This window comes from Mastigoproctus giganteus, chromosome 9 (assembly GCF_048544385.1).
Source record: "Mastigoproctus giganteus isolate SK-2022 chromosome 9, ASM4854438v1, whole genome shotgun sequence".
NCBI lineage: Eukaryota > Metazoa > Arthropoda > Arachnida > Uropygi > Thelyphonidae > Mastigoproctus > Mastigoproctus giganteus.
In genome coordinates, this window is record NC_143583.1 from 116597292 (window position 1) to 116618017 (window position 20726).

The 20726-nt window shown below is 35.7% G+C and overlaps 1 protein-coding gene across 3 annotated transcripts in view; it reads right to left on the reverse strand.

Annotated features, from left to right (window-relative positions):
- Positions 1-20726, reverse strand: part of LOC150080668 (fibrillin-2-like) — a 1460049-nt gene that overhangs the window by 642767 nt on the left and 796556 nt on the right. For all 3 annotated transcript variants that reach the window (XM_090381969.1, XM_090381968.1, XM_090381967.1), the window contains exon 29: positions 11940-12065. In XM_090381969.1, coding sequence (XP_090238095.1) covers positions 11940-12065 — 126 coding nt within the window. The remainder of the gene's footprint in view (positions 1-11939; positions 12066-20726) is intronic.

A 20726-nucleotide genomic window follows, 5' to 3' on the forward strand; every position in this document is an offset into this window, starting at 1 on the left:
TGAGTCATTAGTAGGAGGCCTAATGACTCTGATAAGTCATTAGTAGGAGGCCTAATGACTCTGATGAGTATAATAAGAAACTGTACAGGGAAATAGAGTGGGCCAGTAAATCAGACAGTCTTATAATGGGGGATTTTAATTTCCCAGATATTGACTGGAATTTGTGTGTTGGTCACTCACACACTAGCAAGGCTTTTGGGGATTTATTGGATGATTGTTTCCTACATCAGCATGTTCGGGAGGCAACTAGAGAGAGTAATACTCTTGATCTGATTATCAGTAGTGATTCTTCATGCATTAAGAATATGCAGATAAAGGAACCACTAGGTGGCAGTGATCACAGTGTGCGGAAGTGGGATTTACTCAAAGAGGTAACTACCATCAGGGGTAAAGGAAAGGATTTTTGTAAAGGCGACTACGATGGTCTGAGACAGTATTTAAATTCTACACAGTGGGACCAACTGATGATGTTACCAACAGCAAATTCAAAATGGGAAGCATTCAAAGAACTTATCTTGGAAGCTACTGGGCTTTACATACCAACTAAGAAATATTGTTCAAGGTTTAGGCCTAAATGGATGTCAGATGAACTAATGAGACATATGGCAGAGAAGAAAAATGCATGGGATAAATATAAATTAATGGGTGACATGGAAGCCTATGATAGATATAAGCTGGTCTGTAACCAAGTCACAAAGGAGATTAGGTAGGCAAAGGCAGATTATGAGAAATCCTTGGCAAAGGATGCAAAGAAAAACAGAAAATAATTCTTTACCTATGTAAACTCTAGAAGGAAAATGATGAATCAGATTGGTCCACTGGATATTGATGGTTCAACAGTTGAGGATCCTGCTCAGGTGGCTAACAAACTAAACGAGTATTTTGCATCTACATTCACACATGAGGAGTTATTCAGGAAGGGGAATGCCAGAGGGGAAGTAAACTCTGGCAGTGAGCTAGATGATTTTGTAATAACTGAGAGGAAAGTGGAGGAGAAATTGTTGAAGATAAACACAAGAAAGGCACCTGGGCTGGATGAGATCTATCCAGTTATATTAAAGCAGGCAGCAAAGGAAGTAAGCAAACCCTTAGCCATAATTATGAGAGCTTCTTTAGACTCAGGGGAGGTACCCATTGACTTGAGATGTGCAAATGTGACCGCAATTCGCAAAGGAGGATCAAAGGCTGGCACAAGTAATTATAGACCTATTAGTTTAACTTCTGTTCCAGGAAAATTAATGGAGGCACTGGTTAAAGAAGCACTGCAGAATCATCTAGACAAGACTTCAGTTATAGCTCGGACACAGCATGGTTTTGTTAAGGGAAATCCTTGCCTGACCAATTTGATTGGATACTATGATGCAGTCACAAAAAAACTGGATGCAGGGAATAACTTTGATATTATATATTTGGATCTTAGAAAGGCTTTTGATACTGTTGCACATGGAAGACTGCTGCACAAATTGGAGAAGTGTGGCATTGGAGGCAATTGCTGCTATTGCTAAAGGGATGGTTGAGTGGGAGAAGACAGAGAGTGGTAATCAATGGACACTGCTCATCGTGGACTAACGTTATCAGTGGAGTCCCTCAGGGTTCAGTGTTGAGTCCATTATTGTTTTCTGTATTTATAAATGATATTGATGATGGTATATCAAGCTTAATGTCCAAGTTGCAGACTGTACAAAGGTTGGCAGGATTGTTAAGGACACTACTGACGCTATGCTGCTGCATCAGGATCTGGAAAGGTTGAGCAGATGGGCTGAGAGGTGGCAAATGAAGTTTAACATTGACAAACATAAAGTATTACATATGGGAAACAGCAACCCCAGAGCAACGTATCAACTCTGTGGTACTACACTTAACAGTGGTAGAGAATGATAAGGACCTGGGGGTGCTTGTACAGGCAGATATGAAGTTCTCTGAGCAGTGCAGATGGGCTGCGAGAGTAGCTCATTGTGTCTTGTCAATGATATACAGGAATTTTTCTAGCAGGGATAAGGAGGTGATTATCCCCTTGTATAAGGCAATGGTCAGGCCACACCTTGAGTACTGTATACAGGTCTGGAGGCCTCATTTCAAGAAGGATGTAGAGCTGCTGAAACGAGTACAGAGAAGGGCAACAAGATTAGTGAATGGAACAAAGGGTTGCTCTTATGAAGAAAGGCTTAAGTTTTGCAAATTACAGTGCCTGGAGACTAGGCACCGGCGAGGTGATCTGATAGAGGTGTATAAAGCCTTGAATGGTTTGAGCATGCTCAATGCTGACAGGATTCTTTCTCTTGCTCAGAATAATCACCTGAGAGGGCATAAATTCAGATTGAGGAAAGACAGATGTAGGATAGATGTGCAGAAATTTGTCTTTAGCCAGCGGGTAGTTGGTTGGTGGAACAGACCTCCATCCTTTGTTGTGGAAGTTAGCCTAAACAAATTTCAGGGGCAGCTGGACAGGTATTTCGAACGAACAGAGGGGTGAAATAGAAGTGGTTTTTTTTTTTTTTTTTTTTTTTTGGCTGAAGCTGTATAAGCTTGCTTTCTTGCATCATATGCCTCTACTAATGCTAATGCTAATAGTATTTAGAAAAGTATTGTATTTAGTAAATAACATAGCTATATTATTGAACTTAAGAACAATAAATCAGTAGATTATCTGAGATGATAAACATATTTTATTCCCTTATGCATTACCTTTTGTAAAGTATTCCTTTACAGTAAAATGTTACAAAAGTGTACAGTGTCCTATAGACAATTTACTGAATAATATATTGAACAGATAGGGTAGTCATAATCCCATCACATAAGGCAATTATAAAACCAAATTTGGAATTCCATATCCAAATATGAAGACAACATCTGAAAAAAAATACTGGGCTTCTTAAAAGGGTTCAAAGATGGGCAACTTAATAATAATCAGGATTTTAACTTCCCAGATATAGATTGGAACATGTGGTTTGGTCACTCACACACTAGCAAGAATTTTGTGGATTTATTGGATGACTGCTTTCTACAGCAGCATGCTCGAGAGGCAACCAGAGGGAATAATACTTTTATCTGATTATCAGCAGTGATTCTTCATGCATTAAGAAACTGCAGATAAAGGAACCACTAGGTGGCAGTGATCACAGTGTACTGATGTGGGATTTACTTAAAGTTGTAACTACCATCAGGGATAAAGGGAAGGTTTTTACTTTCTTAAAGGTGACTACAGTGGTCTCAGAGATTTATTAAATTCTATGCAGTGGAACCAACTGATGATGTTACCAACAGCAAATTCTAAATGGAAAGCATTCAAGGAAGCAATCTTGAAAGCTACTAGGCTTTTCATACCAACTAAGAAATATTGTTCAAGGTTTAGGCTTAAATGGATGTCAGATGACTTAATAAGATGCATGGCAGAGAAGAAAAATGAATGGGATGCATATAAATTATTAGGAGACACAGATGCTTATGATAGATATAAGATATCTTTGGCAAACAATGCAAAGAAAAACAGTAAAGACTTCTTTACTTGTGGAAACTCTAGAAGAAAGGGTATGAATCAAATTGGTCCACTTGACATCAGTGGTTCAATTGTTGATGAACCTGCTGAGGTAGCTGACAAACTGAAAGAGTATTTTGAATCTACATTCACATATGAGGAAGTCTGTAGGGAAGTGAAGGCCAGAAGCTTAACAAACTCTAGCAGTGAGCTAAATGATTTTGTAATAACTGAGAGCAAATTTGAGGAGAAATTGTTGAAGTTAAACGTAAGAAAAGCACCTGGGGTTGATGGGATCTATTCAGTTATATTAAAGGAAGATTCAACGGAGGTCCCCATGGACTGGAGATGTGCAAATGTGTCCCTGATTCACAAAGGGGGTTCAAAGGGTGGCACAAGTAATTTCAGACCTGTTAATCTAACTTCTGTTCCAGGGAAAATAATGGATTCACTGGTTACGGAAACAATGCAGGATCATCTAGACAAGACTGCAATTATAGTTCAGACACACCATGGGTTTGATAAGGGGAAGTCTTGTCTGCCAAATCTGATTGGATACTATGATGTGGTCATGAAGGATCTGGAGGCAAAAAATGATTTTGATATTGTATACTTGGATTTTACGAAAGATTATGATACTGTGGCACATGGAAGAATACTGTACAGATTGTAGCAGTATGGCATTAAGGGCAAATTGTTACAATGGATAAAAGGATGGTCGAGTGGGAAAAGGCCAAGAGTGGTTATCAATGGACACTGCTCTTCATGAACTAATGTTATTAGTGGAGTCCCTCATGAACTAATGTTATTAGTGGAGAGAGTGTTTTTCAATGGATACTGTTCTTCGTCGACTAATGTTATTAGAGAAGTCTCCCAGGATTCGGTGTTTGGCCCATCTTTGTTTTCGGTATTTATGAATGATATTGATGAAGGTGTATCGGGGTTAATGTCTAAGTTTGCCAATGATACGAAAGTTGGCAGGGTTGTTAATGATGGTAATGATAGTTACACTATTGAAACAGATATGGAAAAGATGAGCAAATGGGGTGAGAGGTGGCAACAGAAGTTTAACATTGACAAATTTGGAGTACTGCATGTGGGTAGCAGTAACCCCAGAGTAATATATCAACTGGGTAGTACTACATTCAAGGTGGTGGCGAATCAAAAGGACCTTGGGGTAATTATGCAGTCAGATATGAAGTTTTCTGAACAGTGCAGCCAGTCTGCAAGAGTAACTGATGGTGCCTTGTCAATGACATACAGGAATTTTGCTAGCAGGGATAAGGGGGATGATTGTCCCCTCAAATAAGGCAATGATCAGGCCACACCTTGGGTACTGCATATAGGGCTGGAGGCCTCATTTTAGGAAGAATGTAGAGCTGCTGGAACGCATACAGAGATGGGCAAGAGATTGGTGAGTGGAACAAAGGGTTGCTCTCACCAAGAAAGACTGAAGTTCTGCAATTGTAGCTTCTGGAGACTAGGCACCTGCAAGGTAATCTAACAGAGGTGTATAAGGTCTTGAATGGTTTGAGCAAGCTCAATGCTAATGGGATTCTTCCTCTTGCTGAGATTACTCACCTGAGGGGACATAAATTCAAATTGAGGAAAGACGATTGTAGAATAGACGTGTGGAAATTCACCTTTAGCCATGGGTGATTGATAGCTGGAACAAACTTCCATCTGTAGTATGGAAGTCGACAACTTAAATAATTTCAAGGCAGAACTAGACAAACATTTGGAATGGATGGCTGAAATGAGATTTTTTTTTTTTTTTGGCTGATGCTATATAAGCTTGCTTCTTGCATCATATGCCTCTACTAATGCTGATGCTAATGCTAACTCCCAGTGTGAGATCAGCAAAAGGGAGACCATACTAGATAAGACTATGGAGCTTGGCAATCATGCACCTTAGGGGAACCTGATTGAGGTTTATAAGACTCTGAGAGGAGATAGTAAAATGAATGAAGGTGGAATTTTCACTATTATAATGAATTCCAGAACTAGGGGCCCTAAAATCAAATTATAGTGGAAGAGGTTTTTGAATGCATTTTAGGAAGTTTTCTTTTAGCTAGCGAGTTGTTGATTACCAGAACAAGCTAGAATTTTTTCTCAGTGTAGTCTGTGCTTCTTAATAAGAAAGACTACTTCTACAGGAATGGGATACACTCAAACTGAAAGCATGCAAATATATTTGCTGATGCTATCAAGGCACTGTTAGGTGGGTTGGAAAACTGCTAATAGATTACCTCCAGCCAAAGGCAGAGGTGAAATTGATTCTTGTACTGCTCTATTGGAATGAGCAGCAGCAGCAGCCTGAAAAGCAAGGTGCTGGGGATTTCAAGGATTGCTAGAAGTTATTATGGAACAAGTAAATATATGGCCTGTGCTTATTTTTAGTTATCATTACACCTGGAGTATAGTAAATAAATCTGATTAATTTGTGGTGCTGGTCAAGATATCAAAGGCAAATATGTTGGGATATCAAAGAAGTGGTGTCACAAAGTTACAAGGAATGCAGAATTGGAATTTGGGGAGAACAATGTGGACAGAATAGACAGACAGGATAAGAAGGGAGGAGGGGTTATGCTGTTAGTTAAGAAACACAAAATCTAAGACATTGCATCCAACTGACATGGGCCAGTGCAATATTTGTCAGTTTGGTGTGACATAAGCACTGGAAAAGCAAAAATGAGAGTAGGAGTGTATTATAGGTCTAATGAATCTGATGAGTATAATCAGCAATTGTGCAGAGAAATAGAGTGGGCCAGTAAATCAGAATATCTTATAATGGGGGATTTTAACTTTCCAGATATTGACTAGAACTTGTGGGATGGTCACTAGCACACTTGCAAAACTTTTGTGGATTTATTGGATGACTGTTTTCTATAGCAGCATGGTCAAGAGGAAACTAGAGGGAGTAATACACTTAATCTGATCATCAGCAATGATTTTTCATGCATTAAAAATCTCCAGACAAAGGAACCACAAAGAGTACCGATGTGGGATTTACTTATAGATGCAATTTTTTGGTGTCAGCTTAAGGTGAAATAGAGTGTATGCAAGTTTCCTGTTTGTGAGTTGCTTAGATATGTAAATTATCTATGCTTGAATACTTTAAGGTCCTCCATAAGACATTTTGATTTGCCTGCCCACTGCAGTAACAAATACAACTGATCATCATGCTCATTGCATTCCTTAAACGAGTAGCACACTCCTACTCTCAATATTGTTGTTATTCTAATCTTTCTAATACAATACACTGATTTTCATTTTTATTATTATTATTTATTTTATTTTCTATTTATTTTTATTTTTATTATTATTTATTTTATTTTTATTTATTTTTTATTATTATTATTTAATTTTTTAATTTTATTTGTCTATTTTTATTTTTATTATTATTCTTTATTATTATTTTAATTTTTATTATTATTATTTCATTTTTTATTTTATTTATTTATTTTTATTATTATTATTATTATTATTTATTTTATTTTTTATTATTATTTTATTTTTATTTATTTTTCCTTATTAATATTTTTTTCTATTTTCTTTTATTTGTAAAATAATAAGAGAAGTTAACCTCAATATAGTACACAAAACACTTCCGTATAATACTCTCCAGAAATTAAAATGAAAAAATACAATGAAAGAACACATTATATGAAGTGTTCTATGTACTATATTGAGGTAAACTTCTCTTATTATTATTTTACAAATATTGTTATCAACATAGAATGTCTCTAAATAGGCCTACGAGGCTGGGAAAACTCATGTTAAATAATTAAACTTCACACCAACCAGTACTTGAAAATATTTTAATACTGTAACTAAAAACACTGTATTTACAATAAAATGATTAAAACTAGTTTAAAATATTTAAAATATAATAAATAAAAACAATTAAAATATGACTGAAAACAGATATTAAAGAATATTAAAATATACCGTAACAACTGTAGCTTTCGGAGACGGCAGTCTCCTTTCTCAACAGCATCTAGGAGACTGCCGTCTCTGAAAGATACAGTTGTTACGGTATATTTTAATATTCTTTAATATCTGTTTTCAGTCATATTTTAATTGTTTTTATTTATATATTTTAAATATTTTAAACTAGTTTTAATCATTTTGTTGTAAATACAGTGTTTTTAATTACAGTAATAAAATATTTTCAAGTACTGGTTCGTGTGAAGTTTAATTATTTAATATAATGTATATAATGTAGAATGTATTGAGCTATACAGCTCTGATTCTTACTATGTAATTCATTTTCTTTTATTATTTATTTTTTTAATTATTATTTCTCCCCCCCCCAAACCACCTTTTATTATTTATTATTTTATTTTTTATTTTTTTTCGCATTTTCCAGTTTATCTGTCACATTGTTTTATTTTATTTTGCGGCACGGGAAATTAAAATTTTCCCCGCCCCTCTGGAGTGGGCACCTAGAGGAATCTAGCCCACCTTTTGGCAACATCAGGTGGGTCAGAGTCTCGCATTGAGACAGTACATGTTCCATTGAGCCTAGCCAACTTTCCAGTGATGTGGATGAGTACCCAGAATCATCTTTCCACGTGATAGTCATCAACAACAGAACACACACATAATACACACAAACCTGCATCACACACATAACTGGCCCATTTGCAGTGATAGTGTTCTTCGCAGAGATACGAGGTGAAGTTGAACTGACGTTCTAGGAGCCGCCCCTTACAAAGACACATGTCCACATATCCAATATATATAAGTATTTTTAAGTTCATCAACAGATCATTCAAATTCAGGATTACTTTTGGAATTAGTGATTTTAAAGCAGTGTCGTCAACAGGGCTGTTCCTGGCTCCTTGGCCGCCTGTGTGCAACAAGTATTTGGCACCCCTTTACACCATATTTTTAAAAGAAAAAAGCTTTTCCGAAAACATTTTAGTTTTTATTAGTAATATGAACACAATGACATAAATTTAAATAAAATTTTTACTGAAACAGATACACAAAATTACATAATAATCCTATCCTATACCATAAAAGAGTTAGCAAAAGCTTAAGATGCCACAGTTCATGACAAGAAATATGCATTTAGTCAAATCTTAATAAAGAGATGGCACTCACCTCGATAATCCGTTGTGGTTATATGAATCATAACAGTAGTGTGAGAAATCATTGGTTAAACTAAAAACGGTGTTTAAAGATCGCGATAAGGAAAGTGTAATTTAAAAAAAGTAATCGAAAAACTTAGTCTAGAGGAGGAGGGGTGCACTATATTGTCCTCTAGTTGTCTGAAATTATCTGAAATTAAATTAATCCTTTTTTAATTTTACTAATTTCCATCAACATGTCTATCCACTTTCTTAATAAATTTTTAGTCCAAGACCAGGATCCTTAATGGCTTCTATGGGAATGTTTTCATCCACACTTCTGATTTTTCACCTCCAATACAAGCATAATTTTCTTGCTCCACTATAAGTTGTTCTATTACTTTATCATCATCAGAAATCTGCTCTGATTCATCACCTTTTTCTGCATGGGCAATAGTTGTAGAACTTTTGCAATACTTTAACAGACTTCATTCTTGTTTTTTTTGTTTCTTCTTTTGCAGTACTTTTGCAATACTTTAACAAACTTCATTCTTCTTTTTTTTTCTTTCTGTTCTTTTTTTTATATTCTGCTCCACTTAAATTTTTCCTCGGAAACATCTCACCTGGCTAATTAATCCAATAATTTTTTAATGATTTTAAAATTTAATATTTAGTGTATTTTGCTCTAAGATATTTCAGTAATTTTAACTCACATTAATGAGTTATAAACACTTACATTTATTATTTGTGCTAATCATAAAATTTTACTACTATTAAATTAATAAAAAGGTTAGTGATAGAAATGCCAAGATTCATTCTTTGAATGCTTTCCATTTAGAATTTTCTGATGATAACATCATCAGTTGGTCCCACTGTATAGAATTTAAAAACTGTCTGAGACTACTGTAGTCACCTTTATGAAACCAAAAACCTTTCCCTGATGGTGGTTACATCTTTGAGTAAATTCCATATCAGTGCATTGTAATCACTGCCACCTAGTGGTTCCTTTATATTCTGATTCTTAATGCATGAAGAATCACTGCTGATAATCAGATCAAGAGTATTACTCCTCCGGTTGCCTCTTGAAAATGCTGCTGTAGAAAACAATCATCCAATAAATCCACAAAAGTCTTGCAAGTGTGCGAGTTACCAACTCACAAGTTCCAGTCAATATGCGGGAAGTTAAATCCCCCATTATAATGCATTCTGATTTACTGGCTCACTCCATTTCTCTGTACAGCTGTTTGTTGTAATCACAAGAGTCATTAAGCCTATAACACAGTCCTACTCTCAATTTTGCTTTCCCAGTGCTTATATCACACCAAACTGACTCAACATTGTACTCTCCACCCATGTCATCTGGATGCACTTGCTTAGATTTTATGTTTCTTACCTAACAGCATAACCACTCCTCCCTTCCTATCCTGTCTATCCACACTTTATTCCCCAAATTCCAATTCTGCACTGCTTATATCTGTATGACACCATGTATCTGATATCCCAACAATATCTGCTTTTGATGTCATGATCAGCACCTCAAATTTATTTACTATACTCCTGCCAGTGGTGTACATGCAAGTATACATGCACCTGTTCTTACTCTTAGTTACCCTAAGAGAGCCCATGTATTTTCTTGTTCCACAATGAGTCCCAGCAATTCTTGAAATCCTCAGAATCTTGCTTTCTGAGCTGCTGCTGCTCATTCCAGATTATTGATAATTCAATTTAATCATTCAGTTAGATGACCTGATCATCTAAATCAAGTCATTTGAGCATTCACTAGCCATCACTAGAAAATTATGTCCTTATTTCACCTGAGTTGAACAATCTTAGATCCAAAATGTTTGGATCCAAATTGTTACAGAAAGTGAAAATGGGCGATGAGTATTGCATTTATGATTGGCCCAGAAAGTATGGTGCAGTGATTATCATGAAAGAAAGACAATAGCCACATCGATGAGACCAAAAAAAGGCACATCATAAGTGGAGGTCATATTGCCTGACTGTGTCCTTTAACATCAAAGTAATGTTTTATTCAGAATTTGTCTCCAAGATACCTGCTTTTTTACCAGGGAGTTTACGAATCAAACTGAACAGGTCAGAGGCATGGAAGACCAGGGTGAGTGGCTTCTACAACATAACTCAGCTCATACATGTCACTTTCCATTTGGCAATTTTGCTAGATAGAAACATTCGTCTTACTGCAACTGGTGTATCTACTTGACCTGTCAACAATCAGCTATTAATTATTTTTAAAATTGAAACAAATTATCAAAGGAAAGATTCAATGGAACTGAAATAATTAAAATTCAGCACAACAGAATATCCAAAGGAATCTTTTGATAAATATTTCTTGGAGAGATAGAATTGGTGGTATATAAGTAAGTTGAGAGAATATTTTTAAGGAGATTAATGATTTTAGCATTTACTGTTTAATCAATTTTTTTTTTTTTTTTTTTTGATTATTCACTAAACTTTTAGACTGTATCTTGTATATACTTCAATAAATCAACTCTTCTAGACACACTTCTATTTGTAAAATATAAACTTCTGGAACATCGAGGAAGTCCCCCTAGAAGGGGGAGGGGGTCCTCCCCCAGCGAAAATTTTTATAAAAAAATGATTTGGAGTCTGCCAAATCATTTCCCATTTCTCAGTTCATTGACGACAAAGCCTGCAATGAACTGAGAGAATCAGTACAAATAACACATTTTTGGTGGTGGCGTGTTTGTATGTCATCCAAGGCTAGTTCAATTGTGTGCAGCTTGGCAGTGAAAGTAACTGCTGTAGCATTACTATTACTTAAACAATGATAGCAATGGGGGACTACTTGAAACAGGCTGATTACTGGCATTTTCAAGACCACAAAATATTTTCTCTTGGTGTCATCAGGCTTTCATGACATCTGTGCTTTTACTCTTCAGCTGATCAGTGGATATACTAATTTTGAATTTTTGGTAATAAAGTGGGCCACAGTCTGCTCAGAATGCGGCTCAATTTATACTTTTATTCTTTAATTACTTAAGATGGTGCCTCCTAGCTACGTGGGCAGGAGCAGCAGTGAGTAGCATACGCTTCTTGATTAGACCAGGGTTTGAGCCCGTGACCACCAAATACGAAGAATGCAGAAGGTCAGGGAATGACCACCGCATATCCCCAGCCTGGATAAAGGGTGAGGGTTGGCATCAGGAAGGGCATCCGGCCATAAAAATTTCATACCAAAACAGTGAAAACGCTGACCTCATATAATAATGGGAAAAAGGCAAGGACAAAAAAAAAAATTCTTTAATTACTTAAGAAATAAAATTATTAAGTCAGTTAAATTAAATATATGAATACACTGAAAAGAAAAGGCATGATGGAACATAAGAAAAAATGGAATTTACCAATGCAAGTCTTCTCATCTGGAGATGGCATCAATCCACCAGTGCAGTGGCAGCTAAAAAGGCCCTGAAAATTACTACATCTGCCACCATTACACACATTTGGAGTTTCTTTGCATTCATCTATATCTGAAAAGAAGTATTATGAATTTTTTTCTTTTAATTATAAACAGGTTCCTCTTATTATTATTATTCTAATAAACAGGATAATAAAAACAATTAGGCACATAAGAGTAAATTTACATATGATGGAATGTGACTTGGCAGATGACCAAGTAAAAGTTCAAGGTCAACTGCTGTGCCTTTGTTTCACAGGTGGCACTTGGAGTGTAGTGGCTGTGCATGCAGTCATTATTTAATAGCCACACCATTTTAATAACCACAAAGAAATAACCAGTGCAAAGAAAACGAATCAGTCAAAATTCAAATCTAAAATAAACGAAAGTGTAAAAATTAGCTAGAAAAATCATGCCATTATTATTGTTTCTAAATTGATTTTTTCATTAGCATGCATTACTCACACACACATCACTAACAAAGTATGGTTCCTGAAACTATTTGTGGACATTCTTCCAGTGATGAGAGCTAAGACCATCATATGCAAATCTAAAATGCTGATAACACTGATATTCAGATCTGGCTTGCAAGTCTGGCTGTTCTGTGAGCAACCAAATTCTATGCTTGCCCCTTCATTTAGTGGAACCATTAGTAACCTTGTGCATATCCTTCACCCAAGGGTATGCATTTATATTATTCAAAAATACTAGAAATGCCCACTACACCACTCCATTATGAATCAAAATAAACAAGGGTGATGTTTGATATCCTCATCCTACAGAGGAATGTAGGAGCCTCCATGACACTAGATCAGGGAGCACAAACCTTTTCATCATGCAGGCCACTTGAAGGAATGTAAAGAATGTAACTTCACCTGGCCCCCATGATCCCTCATTTGAGATTATTAATTAATATAAAGGGAAGAATTCCATAGAGCTTTTTTAAGAGACCTAATCCATCGAATACAAATGTAATGAGAAATATTTAGTCAGTGTTTTCATTGCATCATAGCATATTTTTTATATGATTTCCTGTAAAAAAAAAAAGTGGCATTCTTCATGCCTAATTTTAACAGACATCCATTTTCTCATTTGGTCTTCAACATAAGATCTGGTAAATCTGATTCACTTTGAAATATCTGGTTCCAGCACCAAAGATGCCACTCTTAGCATGTCTCTTCTTATAGATGAGGATCAGTCACTGTGCCTCTCGGCTGATCTTTGATCAGTTGCATTATGGAGAAGGCCTATTCAAACTAGTCATATTTTGTGTGTGGAAAAGAATGCACAGAAAACTATCTTTATCTAAGCATTTACAAAACAAGCAGAGGAAGGGCAGTAAATGTGTCATTTATTTGATGTTCACATTGCAGCTCAAGAATGTCCACTTCTTTTCTTCATATTTGCATCAAACAGAGAGCTGAATAACTGAATTTCTCCACAGAATTGGAAAAATCCTAAATCAATCCTGGAATTCAGCATGAAGATTGTACATAATTCCAGTTTAATTTGACAAATGATGAAGATAAATCAAAAAACCTGATCTTACAGTCCAATCAAAAGATTTACCTTTTCCTCCAAAAAAGGTTTTAATTCTCTTCTGGAGCTGGAAAAATTTTTGTGTTACAGTTCCACAAATCTGACAATGAACATCGGAGTGGTATAGCACCATGAATCACTTCAATGTGAACCAGAAATTATTGGAACAGAGATTACTTCAAACCTCGCATATGAGTGAAGGCAATTCACAGTACAAATTGCAAATCTCAACATTCAAAACATCATCTAGTGTTAACTTTTTACAAATAAGAACCGCTTAGTGAATTATGAAATGGAGAGTGATGAAAGAGTTTCAATTTTACTCAATTTTTCTTGCTATGAGACCAGTGAGAGTACATTGCCTGACAAAATTAACAGAACACGTAGAAAACATGGTGTAACTCTTGCAGCTTGTGATGAAGAGGGACAAAATTTGGTATGGTGTTGTACCATAAAATAAAGATGAAATGAGGAGACTGCAAAAAACTTCAGACAGGTATAAGAGACATTTATAAGAGCTGTATAAGAATTACCAAAAAAGGTCACATACAGAAATCGACAGAATCAAAGACACATATTCATGGCACCAGTTTCAATGAGCTCCATGGTAGTTTGAGGTTAATGGAATACAAACTACTGGCTTCCTTGCATAGAGTCCAGTTGAATCGATCCTTCTTAACACAGTCTGATTGGAAATGTTTTCACCTGTTCACCTATGGCCACAGCAACCTCAAGAGACAGTTGATGACAGGGCATCGTAGGGTTCTGTCTTTCTGTTAGAGCCACATAGCAGTCTGTTGTGGCTGACATAGCCCTCAGGCGACCATGGCCAGCTCTTCTTGTAATGGTTCCTGTCTCCAGAAACTGCTTCCGTAGTGCTGAGATGACCTGCATGACACATTAATCCAACATGCCACCTCTGCCTGCTTGGCTTCATGTTGTCCAACAGCCCACCAACTCAAAGAATCATCTAAATGATGATCACTTGCCATCCTAAGCACTGGAGATGCGACTGTCCCACTGAGCAAGCCAAAAAATGGGAATGAAGTGATGTGGTTGAAACCCATGTTTTTATAGGAATGAATAATTTGAATTTAATTTAATGTGCATCTGTATAAGGTTGTAGATTGATTTCTATTGGATGCTCGAAATTTTCATTCCAGGATGCCTATTATATAAAATATTTGCCTTCAGAAACACTGTTCACAATAAAATATTCATGAAAAACATTTTGTTCTGTTAATTTTGTTCAGCTGATGCACCATCTATAGTGACTATTGTTAATTTATCCCACGTAAGCCATCATCCTTCCAAGCATTTGCAAGCTTCTTGCAAAAGAAAAATCTTTTGAAAGATTTTTTCAGATCAAGGTTGTGCTATACAAGCTCCTCAGCCACAACAAAGTTTTCATCCACTTAATGATTAAAAAGTTGCAGCCACACAGGATCAATGATGCTTTTGCTTTCATCACATGTAATCTAAAAGAATATGAATTTTTTGTCCTTTACATGCATTTTGTCATGAAATGACTAGACAAGTCTTGGTACATCTTGCAATAGTTGGACACAAAATTCTCACAGTTTGGAATTACTGACTTTTTTTTCAGAAAATAAAACCATCCCCCATGACTTTTGTGATGCAAATCTTAACAAACCATCCCTTTGAAAAATGATCTGCCATGATTAAAAAGCAAAGAGAGCTACCTCCTAACTATCAAGCTTTTTCTTGAGAAGTTCCACCTTCTAAGCTCAACAGCTTATAAAGTTTACCTGGAATTATATTCCTTGAGAACAGCAACTGTCTCCTGAAACATACAAGCCTTGCCATCCATATCTCAAAAGAAGTAGTCAGTTTGCCAGTAAATTTGAAATTTCAGCACTTATAATCAATTTTACTTTTTTTGAGCCTTGACATGATTGAATGCTATCATATCAATGGCATTCAATCATTTCAATCAACCATCACTTGAATGAAATATGAAGCAAAAATATTTGCTCAAATATGGGAAACGGATATTCTCACCCACTTCATTTGAGATCAATAAATGAAGTGACACTGAATTTTAAATGTCAGCCTTGTTTACATCTTAAAAAATTTTAGTAATATAGAGAAGTGCTAAACAACCTTTGTCCAAAAGTTCCAGCAATGTTTTATATATGCAAGTATAAATTGTAATGCCTTCCAGATTTATATACAAAGAAGGAGAGCATTTCCATACCAATAGCACTTTTCTTATTCTAAAAAGTCTGTCTCTTCAATACAATATTACTAATGTCACAGAGGTTGCTGAAGTGACTTTGAAAGACTTATTTTGGGAGGCATTCCCAAAAAAAAGTCTTTGAAAGTCATACTCTCCACAGGTATGTGTGTGTGCTTGAGTGCGTTCATGCACATGTCACTACTTTCTGAAGTCCATCTCAGCTTACTCACGAATTCCTCAGGATAGAAGAATTCCTGAGCCATAGTAAAAAATACTTGTAAAAGCCTCAATTAACAGTTACAGCTGAAGAATAAAATTTCATACATACAATACCTTTGCATATAAAAAAAAAAGGAATTCATTTGTGACATAAAAAAAAAATTCCATTTGTGGAACTTTTAGCCACACTCTGTACTTCAGTTGAATAAAGAATGTTGTTTTAGTCTAATTGGGCTTTTTCTAAAAAAAGCTTTCATATACATGAAGTGAAGGTAAAAAATCTGTGTGAGATTTGGTATGTAAAACATCCCCTCCCCCCTTCCTTCTCCACTACTGGCTGACATTTTTATGACAAGTTTTAAGAGCTTCACTCTACCAAAACTCTTACAAATGGCAGTTAAACATTTTTATGAGCAGTTACCAATAATACAAATTTGTTAAAAAAAATTCATTAGAACAACCATGTAAACCATGTTTACTAATCCCACAACAGAAGAGTCCACCTCTCAAATGCCTCCGTAGTCAGGTGGGCAGGAGTGGCAATGTGTAGCACACGCTTCTTGATTAGACCGGGGTTCGAGCCCATGACCACCAAATACGGAGGATGCGGAAAGGTCAGGGAATGACCACCGCATATCCCAGGAGCAATATGGCCTTAGTTGCTAATGCTCCTAAAAACCAAATAACTAACTAACCTCTCAAATGCAGCACTGCAACAGAAAATATCACCATTCTATATGTGTCCAAAAGAAGTAGTAATAGTTAATAAATATAAAATCCACAACTGTTTCACAGGACCGTGAGCTATAAATAATATCACCGTTACCTCCCCCCCACTGCTTACTTTTTTCTAACTTCCAGTATTATGACAACTAAGGATTCAATTTATCAGTTATACTCAGTGGTGAGCTATAGTGGACTCGCGTGGACTCGTGAGAGCCCATTGTTATTTTTTTGGAAAATTTGCGAGCCCATTGTTGAGACAATCATTTATTCTACAAATAAAATCCTGAATGCAATTATTAAGTATCCCAGCCGAAACAACAGTGGGGTGGCGCGGCACTATCCCCAGCATTTTAATGGCAGAATCGATCGGTTATGTATTTTAAAATTGCTTCATTTTTGATTTAATTACAGTCGGACCTCTGTTTAACCAACTTCTTTATAGCAAATTTTTTTTGATTCCCCTTTGGTAATTACATTTAAAATAGCTTCCGTTGAACAAATAAAATTTCGATGTAAAGAACGGATTAAGAGAGACAACTGTGTATGCATTGTTCAAATCTGGCCTTTAGGCAATTTATGGAAATTGAAAGTGTGAATTAAGGGTAAAGGGATTACTGTTTCAGAATAGTGGTGTCTATGAAACCTCTGCAGTCACATACCGAGAAGTCGTACTAGTCAATATGCTTTCCATAGCCATCAGAGGATTTAGAAGACTCCCCATACAGATTATAGCCTCTGGTCAACCTGTGTTGTGGTTTCCCTTTACTCCTACAAGAGGCCATATGTTTTTCGGAGAAGTGAATGATCTATGCCATCCAGTAAATTTCTCCTGTCTATGTTTACTTGGTCGTAGCTGAATATTCGTGTGATTCCGACATTTTGCACTGTATTCAAAGAACTAGTCAGAGTAGCAACATAGAGGGAGGGGGGGGGATTGAGGCAACTAAGATATTATATAAACTTTACGAAGATGAATGCTGATTTTGAAACTTTGTCGATGCTTTCACTGTGTAGAAAATGTTATAAAATATAATGGCATACAGGCAATAATTAAAAAAAAAAAATCGCCAATCTGTTAAAGAACTTGATGTGGAAACTATAAAGATCAGTCGTGTGTTCAGGCCAGATGAGAAGCTTGTAGCTTGCGGACAGCAATTGTGGATTGGAGGAATTATCCCGCTTTGTGCAAACATTTTGAATCAGAAGTTAAATATTCCAGATTATTAAATCGACTTTTAAATGTGGAATTTCTTAACTATTTAGCACTAATGATCGACATCCTCCAGGAGCTCTCTTAGCTTTCAGAAGCTTTACAGAATCACTATGGTAAAAGCAGATAAATTAATTATTCGAACTATCGATACTATTGCTAATTTGAAAAATTCTGAAGGAAATTATGAAGCTAAAATTGAGAGTGTGTTGAAGTTGAAAGAATCAAAGTTGAAAGTAAGAACAGCAAAATTACCTCGTGACAAGTTATTAAATGCATTATTTTATCCTTAAAGGATAAGTTATTAATACAACAGGGCGTTTTTAATTCAATAAAGAAAATAATCATACCATTGAAAGAAATTTTAAACATGTGCTACCAGAAATCGTGGAATTTGAAAGAACTTTCGTCTCGGTGGAAAGATGGTGAAAACCGAATAAGAAATTTAAGTTTTCTAATAAAATACGAAATAAAAATTAATGATTTTAGAGATTTTGTCTCTAAAATCAAACAAGTCGATAAATTCAAATATTTGGGATCAATCTTACAAAGTGATGGATCATCCTAAGCAGAGATCAATAAGAGAATTACAGACGGCAGAAAGGCTATCGGCATGTTAAACTCTGTTCTGTGGAGCAAAAATATCCTAAATAAAACAAAGAAACTTATATTTCAAACGATTGTACAAAGTCTTCTATTGTATGGAGTGGAAGCCTGGACATTGAATAGGCGAGCGGAAAACAAATTTCTCTCCACAAAAATGGATTTTTGGAGACGCTCAGCAGGAACTTCTAGAAGAGACAGAAAATGGAATGAAGACATAAGGGAAAAAATGGAAGTGAAAAAGACTATTATTGACACCATCAAAGAAAAGCATCTAACATGGTATGGGCATGTAAAACAGATGCAAGAAAAGAGATATCCAAAGGCTAGCCTGGAATGGATACCTCCTGGAAGAAGGAGAAGACCTAGGAGGACATGGATGAATGGAGTACGGGAATGCATGACAGCCCGAGGCTTAACCTACCAAGACACCTTGAACCGCACTTTATGGCGGGAAAAAAATTCCTAACAAGAAATAACTTGCAGGCTGAGGAAACCCATTGTAAATGGAAACACTCCTCTTGAAGAGCGAGATTTTGTCGAAGGCAGTTTATCTTTAAAATCGAATGAAATTACCTTTTCAATGAAGAAAGCCAGAAAATATCTTTGAAACCATTGAGATTAGCAGTGCTGAAGCTGAGCAAGCTTTCAGCGTAATGAATAATATTGAGTGAATGAATGAATAATGTTGACAATTCAGCACATTGCAGATTATGAAGACCATACATCTGAATGGAAAACCATTGCTTCAATTTGATCCAGATCGTTACGTGAAATCATTCCTCTGTAATCATCGCTCAGCTATTGAGAAAGCAGATCGACAACAAATATTAATGAAGTAAATTGGCAATTTTTAGAATAAATTTTTCTTGAATATTTGCAAAATAATTTTTCATGTAATCTGTGATTTTTGTGTCCTTTTTCTAGAAAGTTTGTTTTTTATGTAATATTTGTTTTTATATTGTGGAATGTTTTGTGATAGTTTTTATGTTATTTGTGATATGGGAAATATTTCATGCTATTTTTTTATTTGCAATGTTAAAATTTTATCATGAAAAAAATGTATCCATTATATTTCCCGATTTGTTAAAAAAAACACGAATAAAAAAGTTGCGCGTGTGCTGAGCATGCGCAGTAGAAGGTTTATGCGAGACATCCTAAAAGAGCTTTTTTATTGTAAATATTTTATTGATCATTTACAGATTTTCATAATTTCTGGAAGACAAGATACAATGGATTTATGATAACTAAAGAAAGATGTAAACTTGCGAGTGCAACTTATTTAAATATCTCTGTAAAATAGCTCCGATTGATGTACCAATCTTGTAGTTGAAGCAACATATGCATCACTTTGAGAGACCCAACAGTGGGATGTAACGAAAATGCAAGACGAAAAAAGAAATTGTTGAAAAATATTTGTATTGTTGCAATCATACTTACTGCAGTGGTAACTTCAGGAAGCATGATTGTGACGTCATACTATTCAAAAATTCTAAAAAGTTAGAACTGCAGACACTGTTGTATCCAGTTATCATTGTAAGGCGAGGCATGACGACCGGGTTTTTAAGGTTTTTTTTTTTTTTTTTTTTTTTTAGATAGACCTAAGAACGTTTTACCCATAATCCTCTTATATGCATGGTTAAGGAGTGATAAGCCGCATCTGACCACCCCCTAAACCTGCCCCTGACTCGAGATATCATCAGGTCACGAAAAATGCGTCGTGCACTCTAATCACACTACTAGTAGTGCGAGCGTGGGAAGCGCCTCTAGTGAAAGCCGTGGATTACGTCACTTCCATGACTGATCAAATTTACTCTGCTGAAAGTCTGAAAAACTGGGAGCCCATTGTTAAAATATTCACAGCTCACCACTGGTTATTCTGCAGAGAATAAAACAATTCTTAGATAGACTAGACACACAAAGAAGGTAATTTATTAGAGCAGAGATTTCCAAAGAGCAGAATGCCACATGATTAGAAAAAATTCCATTGAGTTCAATGGCAATCACTATTTAGGTGTGAATGTCTTTTAACTTCAAAGTGTGACTTCAGTGAAAACACTGAGAACTACTAAATTGGACTGAAAGAGCATAAAGAAGATAAGAACTCACATCTAAAAATCAGCAACAGCAATCTATTCATAGGACCACACTTGCAATTTCCAGAACATGCCCATTTCAGCTAAAGATACTTTTCACTTGAAGTACTTTTTACTAAGGAAATTGCTAATAATGCAAAT